The sequence below is a fragment of the Orycteropus afer genome, unplaced genomic scaffold, assembly GCF_000298275.1.
Source record: "Orycteropus afer afer isolate SDZICR_OR568_19922 unplaced genomic scaffold, OryAfe1.0 scaffold00245, whole genome shotgun sequence".
Lineage (NCBI taxonomy): Eukaryota > Metazoa > Chordata > Mammalia > Tubulidentata > Orycteropodidae > Orycteropus > Orycteropus afer.
The window spans coordinates 3112506-3122817 of record NW_006921832.1 but is presented as its reverse complement, the minus strand read 5'-3'; the positions used below and the strand labels follow the sequence as shown (position 1 = coordinate 3122817).

Below are 10312 nucleotides of genomic sequence, written 5' to 3'. Positions count from 1 at the left end.
TTTTTTTTTTTTTTTTTTATTTTCGTTTTTTAAGATTTTTGCTGCATTTCCTGCCCCCCCTCCCACTGGTAGCCAAGAAAGTTTCCTTCCATATATAAATCTTTCCTTGACTTTCTACAATGATGAACTAATACAATATTTGATCTTCTGTGATTGACTTATTTCACTCAGCATAATGTCCTCCAGAAAGAAAGATATTTTAGAAAAATAGTGAGTCTACTCAGGAAAATGTTTATCATAGTCAGATCCCATCCTATTGTGTGTCCAAATTAAACATTTTGAGCCAATAAACTGTTTTTAGTGGAATTGTAGGTGTAGGTCAGGACACAGAGGTCAGTAAATGATGTGTGTTCCCCTTTAAGGAACTCAGTCTGGTTGGGAAGAAACATGTAAATTAGTTAACCGTAATATGTGAAGTGCTACTAACAGGAAAAAAGTCTGGGAGAACAGGTGAATGGGTAGATAATTCTGATTTTGAAAAAGGTCTGGAGAAGTCAGAGAAGCTCAGTCAGTTAATTTAGGGGAGAGGGCATTTCAGATATTAAAAGAGCTAAATTGTGAGTTGTGAACTGGGTTGATACTTTGGAGAAATTCTAAGTAGTCCAGCATAAATGTTCTTCTGTTATGAAGCAATATACAATTTATAGAACGTTTAGAAACTACCATACGGTTGAAAGAAGAAACAAAAATCGGGCATTGTTTTCCCAATCAGAAACTACCGCTATTAATGTATTAGTATGCTTCCCACCAGTTGTGGTTTTTTTCTTTCTCTTATTTCTTCTTGGCTTTTGTTTGTTTTAAACTATAGTTATTAGAAAATATGTGTGTTTGTACACACATTTTTTTTTAATTATGATTTGGGTGAAGATTTACAGAGCAAATTCACTTTCTATACAGCAGTTCATATATACTTTGTCTCATGTCATTGACCACAGTTTACCACAATGCAACAGCTCCCCTCCCACTTCCTCCCCATAGTTACCACTTCCCAGTGTCCATCCCTCCATACTCTCCTGCCCCCTGAGCTGTCTCCCAGTGCATAAGCAGCCCTTCCTTCTCCCATGATTGTTCTCTCCAGGTCGTGTACACACATTTTTGATATTAAGGTTTTCACTTAACATCAAAAGTATTTTCCAATTTAGTATATGCCTTTAGTGAACATAATTTTGTCAGCTGCATTGCATTTCTTTGAAGGGGATAGATACACTTTGGTTTAGTTAGCTCTTCTCCTGTGTTGAACATTTATTTCCAAAGTGGGTAAAACTTACATTAATGCAAACAGATTATCAAACTTAAAATACCATATATTAAATTAATAACCTAATCAGAACACATGGTATTTTAAGTTTTCATTTTCTCTTATTTAGTCACAGGTGGAAAAGAAAAAAGATGTCTTGTGGTCTTTCCATTCTTATATGATTTACTGTCTTAGAATTAGTATATAATTTTATAAACCAAAAAACCTGTTGCAGTCGATTCCAACTCATTTTGACCCTGTAGGACAGAGTAGAACTGCCCTGTAGGGTTTCCAAGGATACAATCTTTATGGAAGCAGAGTGACACATCTTCCTCTCACAAAGAGGCTGGTAGGTTTGAACTGCCAGTGTTTTGGTTAGCAACTGAGTGTTAACCACTGTGCCACCAGGGCTCCTTATGTAATATTTTAATGAAATATTTTTAAAATAAGTAGTAAAAAGAATAAGCCATTCCTCGGAAGGAAGATGGGGCAATCTACTTCCGTAATGATACTGCCTCGGAAACCCAAGGAGGGGTCGCTATGAGTTGGGTCTAACTTGATGGCACATAACAACAACAACAACAACAACAAATAAGACATCAGCCTATAGAAGAAGCAATTCCTAGTGGGAAATTTATGATTTTTTTCCCCTTCTAATAGTTTCTAATTGTTGTTGTTGTTGTTATGTGCTGTCGAGTCAGACCTGACTCATAGCGACCCCTCCTTGGGTTTCCGAGACAGTATCACTATGGAAGTAGGATTGCCCACCCTTCCTTCCGAGGAGTGGCTAGTGTATAGGTAAGATAAATGATTCTTTTACCTTTCTGTTCATTGGAATGTTGTTTTTTGTATGCTTCCCCTTGAAATCTGAAATTTGGGTTGATTCTAGTGTTAGTAATAATAGTTTTGTCAGGAAAATTACACAGAATGTTTCTTTCCAGTTTATTCTGCTTAATATCTAAAACATTCGTCAAGTTGAACAGTGATTGATACTAGATGCTGAGTAAATTCTTGATTAATCAAATTGTATGTAATTTTTAAAATTCTTAGTGAAAAATTTTGTGTATTTTAAATTAATGCAATCTTATTTTAATATGGTTGCTTCATGATTAATGAAGCATGTACAATATAAATTTATATTCTGATGGATTGACATGGTGGCTGGAACAATGAGCTCAGGTGTACCAAGGATTGTGAGGCTAGCACAGGAATGGGCAGTGTTTCGTTCTGGTGTACCATAGGATCGCTGTGAGTCAGAGCCAGCTCAGCTGCACCTAACAACAACAATGAATTATGAAAGTGAAGCGATTTTTAAACCTTATAGGTGTATTTAAAGTGAAAGTTATTCTCCCACATCATTTTTCTGGGACCATAGACTTGTGACGATTTGGAGAAATTAATGAGCTGTTACTGGTATTTCTCAATAGCTGTGTTTTTAGAATTAAATCTGTAGAAATTTATTCTTAAATCACTTGAGAATGAAAATAGAACTGTGGAAAGAAAAACAGAATTGCTTCACAAATCATGAGGTAACGTGGGAAATGAAACCTAAATTCATATAATGTATAGTCCCTTAAGGTGTGTTATCCAAAGGCTTAGCACTGGTCATTGATTTAGAGGAGCTCTGAGGCAAAATTATTTATTTGATAAATAATTTTTGTTACGGTTTCCAATAAGTTGAAGCATCTCTTAAAACAGATCCCTTAAATTTAGTGTTGATGTGCATTTTATTTTTAGGGGTAAGAGAATTTAGATATTGATACTAAAAATGTTTTAAGGGAAGAGCAAAGTTTTTTCATTTCTTAGAAATTTTAAAACAGGCCCCATGAACTTATCCAGAGCATCCTCAACCATGAATTCCCCCAGTGTTAAATGACATTGAACCAAGTGGCAAGGTAAGATGCTGTGGTATCCTGGTAGGTACTTTGTAATCTGTTCCTCTGCTGAAGTCTAGGACTGAGTAAATTCCTTACTTTTGATTTCTGCTGTGGCAGCCTGAGCATCCCTGATTGTAACACTCTATAACCAAGCTTCTGTGAAACCTAGATCAGTCTCTGAAGTCAAATGGAACATTTTCCATTATTGATTAGATATTGAATCCACTTTGTTAAACTAGTTGAGGGTAATAAGAGACATTTGAGTCATTAACTGAGAAGATGACAGGTCTCCAAATGTGACCACTGTCTTTTCACTAGGTCAGCTATTATTTATTCAACAGAAGAGCCTTTCAGTTTAAAAGTATGTGGGACTTGTTTACATCATGAAGAAGAGTGGACATATATTTGTAATTTTCAGGTTAGACCCAAGGGGTTATCTTGTTTGGAGAATAAGGTTCAGTCCTAAATTGAAACATTTTACTGTTACCACAGTCCAGACTGCTCCAGTAATTGTTACCCCTAAAGTCTAATTGGATATAGAAAGAAAGATAGGGCTGATACAGAAAAGTCAGCAAATCACTTGTTAGGGTGGGGACTTGCCCAAAAAGTGAGTTCAGTCGTATTCAGGGCTAATTGTTTTAAATGCTATCTGATTTCAGGTTGCAAGTTGGTCTATTGTAAAATGTCATCCAATCATTGTGCTCATGCTAATGAGATACAAGTGACTGCCTTGTAGGGTCTCTTTAACAGGTTGAATTGCTTTTAGTCTTGCAGGCCGAAAACAAAATTGCTTAATAAAAATCCACATCTGCTGAACTTTCCAGATTATGAGCAAGTTTCAGCAAAAGTTTTCTCTTACTTCATCAGGAACGACAATCGAGTGGTTAGAACCAAAGATACCTTTATCAAACCACTATAAAAATGCAGCTGAACAGCCCTTTGCAGCTGAGCAGAGTAAACCAGTGGCAGTCCCAGAAGAGCAGTCTGTTGCAGAATCTGGACTATTAGCAAGGGTAAGGTAACGTGAAAGTTTGATTTTGATGTAAAAAAATAGAAATCACTGAACAGGGTCAATTCCCTTCTTTTTGTCAGGGCATGCAGTGCAACATAACATCAGAGCGACACTTACAGATTCTAGACATTGCTGTTCTATTTGAAACTGCATTGGTTTTGTATTAAACTTATACATGTTGTTTTTTCCAGGTTAAATTATGGACCCTTTTTTGTTTTGCTTTATATTTCCTTGCTAATAATGTATTTTAAAATTTTAATTTTTGTATTTTTTTTTCCCCTGGAGTATAGCTTATCTAATAAAATTGTTTGCATGATATTTATCTCCTGTAGTTCTTACCTTCTTATATTAATTTAACATTGCTTACTAGAAGCTTACTATTAAGTTTAAAAGTTTATCATCTAGTCTTTTTGATAGCACTCTTACCAAACGAGTTTTTTAAAGTGTTATTCTACTTAAAACAGCACATGATCTCAGGGTTTAATACTTCTATAAAGTATTATATATGCCACATTTCTCATAAATTAAAGAGCATTTTAATTTATTCATATAATTCCACTGCTATTTTATATGTTTTGTTGTTGTTATTTGCTGTTGAGTCAGACCTGACTCACAGCGACCCCTCCTTGGGTTTCCGAGGCGGTATCACTACGGAAGTAGATTGCCCAACCTTCCTTCCCCTTCCAAGGAGATAATACATGCACACACATACACACACACACAACACACACACAACACACACGTGTGTATTTATGTATGTATGTATGTATATGGGCCTTTGTTTTCTGTTCTTTTTATGGTCATTGAATTATATGGGTAGCTTTGTATTCAGTTCATTTTACTTAATAGTTGTCATAAGCATTTTTCTATGTTGCTTTGGTCTATATAATTAAAGTTTTAAAAGTTCAAGTAGGCTATTGAGTTAATGTCCCCATTCTGAATTCTAGATTGTTTTCTTTTTTTTTGTTGTTGTTATTATAAATAGCACTGTATCATCTTGTTACAGTTTTTTTTTTCTCTTTTGTTAGATTATTACTTTAGATTCTATTCCTAACTGAAATTACTGAGTCAAGAGTAATGAACAGTTTATGGCTATTTATATATTAGCAAATTACTCTTTAAAAGAAATGTAAGACACAGAGACTTTCAAAGCTGGTCATGTCTTTGGCTCCAGAGGCAGGCAGTAGAGATAGGGTGGCTGGGGGAGGAGAAAAAAAAGATTAACTTATGAAATTAGCTTTTGACTAGCTCATTTGTGGAGTCAAGCAGACAGCAAGTGTTTTTTTTAAGCTATGTAGCATGTCACAATCCCAGTTTTAGGAATTGGAGGAGATGTGAAAATTATGACAAGTCTCTGAAGAGACTTATAATACTCTTGGAGTCACAAGACATGTATGAAACAGTAAGATGATAATATGAAGATTTTCTTTTGTTTTGGTCTTAATTGATAGGTTTAAATTATTGGAATATATATATCTAGAGAAAGGAGAGAGAGTATTAAGTGGAGTAAATGAGAAATGCTTTGGCAAGAAAGTAGGATTGAAATTTTGCTTTGAAAAGACAAAATTTGGAGAGAAGAGAAGCTAGGGATTCTACAGTTGGGGGAGTCACATAGGAGAGACAGTAGTGAGGTGGAAATGCTTACTGTGGAGAAGTCTTGGCTGATAGTTTTGAATCCAGGTTCTGCCATTTACTAATATATGGGCTAGCTAATTAGTTTCAGTTTTCTCCCCTGTAAAGTAGGGATAATAATACCTTAAAAGATTGTTATAAAGATATAAAATGAATTTAGGAGAGTGCTTGGCTTATGGAAAATGGCGATCGATGGGTTGTTGGATGTTACAACTCCATATGGTGTCGCTCACATTACACTCCATGTGAATGATCCTGCCTGGAGCACTGGTCCAGAATAAGGTATAAATCATGTGCTTTTGGAATTGTATAGCACAGGGAAACTAGGTCAACAAAGATTACCAGTTATTTATCTTTAAAAACCACAGGAATTAAGAATCATGCAGAAGAATTTGGTCTTAATATGGTAGACAGTAGGATCAAGAACACAGGGAGGGATGTGATATGTTTTAAAAGATTCATGGTGTATGATATGAATTAGAATTAAAGTACAGATAGGCTGTGGAAAGCCAAATGAATAGCTGAGGTATATTGCAAGTGAAAAATCAGTTGCACTTAGGATTGATTGGAGATAGGGTTGGATCAAAGATGATTCACAAAGTTTTGAGCCTAAATTACTAGGTAAAATTGTGATTCCATTAACTAGGAAGATTATGAAGAAAGCCTTTTGAGAAAAAAAGGGCTTGTATGGTAAGAACATACTGAATTTTAGGTGAGGGGAGGATATTTGATTGTAAATGCATATAAAAAGCAGTGGAGATAATGGGACCAAAGCTTTGGAGAGAAAGCAGGATTAGAGGTGTAATTTGTAAGTGAAAAATAATAAAATAAAGCCATAATTTCTCTAATATCTTCATTCTTCTAAATAATGAAACCATGTTGGCAATCAAGATAAAGTCATATATAGAGATGAGGCCCAGGGGTAAGGAGGAGAGAATTGGTGTATTTCCAATTCTTTTTGAAATGATGACTAGACCGAGTACACTGTCTAGTGTAAGTGGAAAACAGAAAAGCTGCATAGGTTTTTTTTTTTTTTTATCATTACGAAAGACATAAGACTTTCACGCAAGCACCAGAATAGACCTGAATTTTCCAAAAGTTTCGCAGTTGTCTCCTTTGAAACACAAGGCCTAATGCCGGAGACCATTATTATAGTAGTGGAGATTTTACTCTCACATGGGGGGGGTGGCGATAAACCCTGAGAAGGCTAGAATGAAGCCCACAGTGCCTTTGTGCACCAGATCAGAAATCAGGATAAAATGAGTATTAGTGTGAGTTTTGTGAAATAATGGGGTTACCCTTTGCCCCAGGATCTTCAAATACAGAAATTCCTAGAGAGTGAACGGCTCTTGCCACAACATTGGCTGACCACTCTAGATTAGGATTTTATACATATTTGAATTTGAGTACTACTTTTATCTTAAGCTTCTCTTCAAGAAAAGCGTGATAACCAAGAAGAGGTACTTCAGAAAGAGAAGTGAGCTTCCAAATACTTCGATTCATACCAAAATTTAGAATCAATATGTAATTAATATAATTCCTCTTTTTTTTTTTTAACTAAGTAGTTTGACCATTTTTATAAAAGCAATAAAAATTACACTTTTTAAAAGAAACAGCTTTTTTTATTAACCAGGTTACATTGTATTTCTTTAATATTATTTTCATGGAAAGAAGTTGCAAACCACAAAGTAAAATATACTATGTAGTAGTGTTAAGGCTCTATTTGCATTATTAAGCTGTGTCCTAGGTTCTGACCTCAGATGTAACAGTACCTTTTCAGAAGGTTGGAGAACATTATTTAATCAAGACCTGTTGTTGTTGTTGTTATGTGCTGTCGAGTCAGACCCGACTCATAGTGACCCCTCCTTGGGTTTCCGAGGCAGTATCACTACGGAAGTAGATTGCTCCATCTTCCTTCCGAGGAGTGGCTGGTGGGTTTGAACCACCAGCCTTCTGATTAGTAGTCAAGTACCTTAGCCACTATGCTACCAGAGCTCCCTAATCAAGACCTAGTAGGATTTTTTCTTAAATGAATTAGTGTTATATGTGTTGTCTATGGGGAGGCAGGAGGATGATCTACTTTTTCCCCTCTTTTATGATGAGTGAACATTCAGAAGGAATCCTTGGGTGGCAAAAACAGTTAAATACTTGACTACTAACTGAAAAGTTGGCAGTTCGAACCAACCTACAGAGGTCATTTCTGAGAGGCACAGCCTTGAAAATCCTACAGTGCGTGGAATGGCCATGAGTTGGAATTGGCTTAATGGTAACTGATTTGGTTTGAGTTTTAAACATTCAGAAGTATTCTTAAACTATATTGTATAACTGGTTTAAGCTAGGTGACAGGAAATACTTTCTGACAGATTTACTAGCCCTTAAAGGGGAATTGAGGAGCTCTGGTAGCGTAGTGCCTAAGGCACTTGACTGCTAATCAGAAGGCTAGTGGTTCAAACCCACCAGCCACTCCTTGGAAGGAAGGTTGGGCAATCTACTTCCGCAGTGATACCACCTGGGAAACCCAAGGAAGGGTCACTATGAGTCGGGTCCAACTGGATAGCACATAACAACAACAGCAACAAAGGGGAAATGAGACTGCCTCTGGAATCTCTGTCTCTCATCAAGGTCATGATCCAAACTCAATGCTATTGAGTCAATTCTGACTCATAGCAACCCCATAGGACAGAGTAGAACTGCGCCATAGGATTTCCAGGGCTCCAAATCTTTATTGAAGCAGGCTATCTCATCTTTCTCCCATGGAGTGGCTGGTGGGTTCTAACCTCTGACCTCTTGGTTAGCAGACAAATGCTTTAACCATTGAAATATATTCTTAAGGGAAAGAACTAAACCAGAAATTAACTTATCAGAATTTGACCTGATACAGATTTTCCTAATGAAAAGAAAAAGGAGCTCTGGTTGTATAGGGCCTAAGACATTTTACTGCTAACCAAAAGGTTATTGGTTGAAACCCACCAGCCAGTCTGTAGAAGGAATACTGGGCTATCTACTTGCGTAAAGATTTACCACCTCAGAAACCCAAAGGGGGTCGCTATGAGTTAGAATCGGCTCAATGGCAGTGAGTTTTTTAATGAGAAGAGGGAAGATAAAGGCAAAATAATGATCAGAAATCCACCATGTTTTGTGTGTTGTTTTTAATATTTTGAGAACATTAAGTTTTTTGTTTTGTAACTGATTAGGATTTTTCTTTGCCTAGCTACACAGAATAGATGGTCTCTTTGATAAGATTTTATTATAGAAGGGGAAAATCAAAGGTAGAAAATATAACAAAGTCATTTTCTTTTTAAAATCCTCTTAAGATAGAACCTAATAGAAATCTAAAAGATAGTATCTTCCTAGAAAGCTCACTTGCTAATAATACTAACGGGGTCACCACTCAGAGACATGGAACACCACCCCAAATAAAAGTGGAGAGTGACAGAAGATAAAATCCTATAGAATCTTGGGATTTGAAACCATATACACTGTTGTTCAAATAGGAATTAATTTTCTCATAACCAGTTATTTGGAGCTAGGACCCTATTGAGATGAAAGTAAAGATTTTCAGTTTTTGAAGGGGTTGTTTTGTTGGTTGGGTTTAAGAGCTATGCAGAGAACTTTTTGTGGCATCAAGATTGCATGAGCAACTATTGAGTTTCCATACTTGTACCTAGAGTTCTCTTTAATCTCAACGTTTCTTCCTGGCAACTCCAAAACAAATGACTATCAAAGCACAGATTATAGTAGATTAGTTTTGACATGTGCTATCATTTCATATTTTCAGATTTCAGTCTACTTTTATAGTTGTAGCTTTAAAAAAGACAAATACTTAATTCTAAAAATCTTGAAGGTAATTTGTAGGTAGTTATGGTGTCCCCGGGCAGGTGGTCCAAAGCCTACATAGCCTGAGCTTCATGTGAAACATTATTCACTCTCTTAAAAAAATTTCTTTTTTTAAAAAAATCTGTGTTTATATGTGATATAATAACCAAAACTACAATATGTTCAATGTCAGTGATAATGGATTCTTTGAAGAGAGTCTTTTCCACAGTCAAGGAATGTGCATTGTATTTTCAGAAAGATTTTTGCCTCATCTCAAATCACTTTCACCCCATGTAAATATCTTCAAGTCTGACATTCATATTTTTATTCTTCATGATGTTAACAAGTGTTTGTAACAGTCGTGTTTTGTTTTATCTTACATCAAGGAACCTGAAGAGATAAATGCAGATGATGAGGTGGAGGACACGTGTGATAACAAGGAGGATGACTTGGGAGCTGTGGAGGAGCAGCGCAGTGTTATCCTGCATCTCTTGTCACAGCTCAAGCTGGGCATGGATTTAACAAGAGTAAGGAATGGGATAAGCTGGTTGTGGAGGTCATTAAATCAAGACTATTCCTGTAGTTGTTAATAATGTCTGGGATTTTTACTTTTTATGATTCGCTTAGTATTTTAATCACCACTTCTTATTTTCAGGGAAAAAAAAAAAAGATTTTCTGTGGAGTAGGAAGTTGCATGGAATATAAAGACCTGCAGTCTTCTTTTTTTTTTCTTTTTTT

General features: G+C 35.9%; 1 protein-coding gene across 1 annotated transcript in view; it reads left to right on the top strand.

The window, feature by feature from the left end:
- Positions 1-10312, top strand: part of OSBPL11 (oxysterol binding protein like 11) — a 130090-nt gene that overhangs the window by 75050 nt on the left and 44728 nt on the right. The window contains exons 7-8 of the mRNA XM_042782124.1: positions 3982-4127; positions 9961-10101. Coding sequence (XP_042638058.1) covers positions 3982-4127; positions 9961-10101 — 287 coding nt within the window. The remainder of the gene's footprint in view (positions 1-3981; positions 4128-9960; positions 10102-10312) is intronic.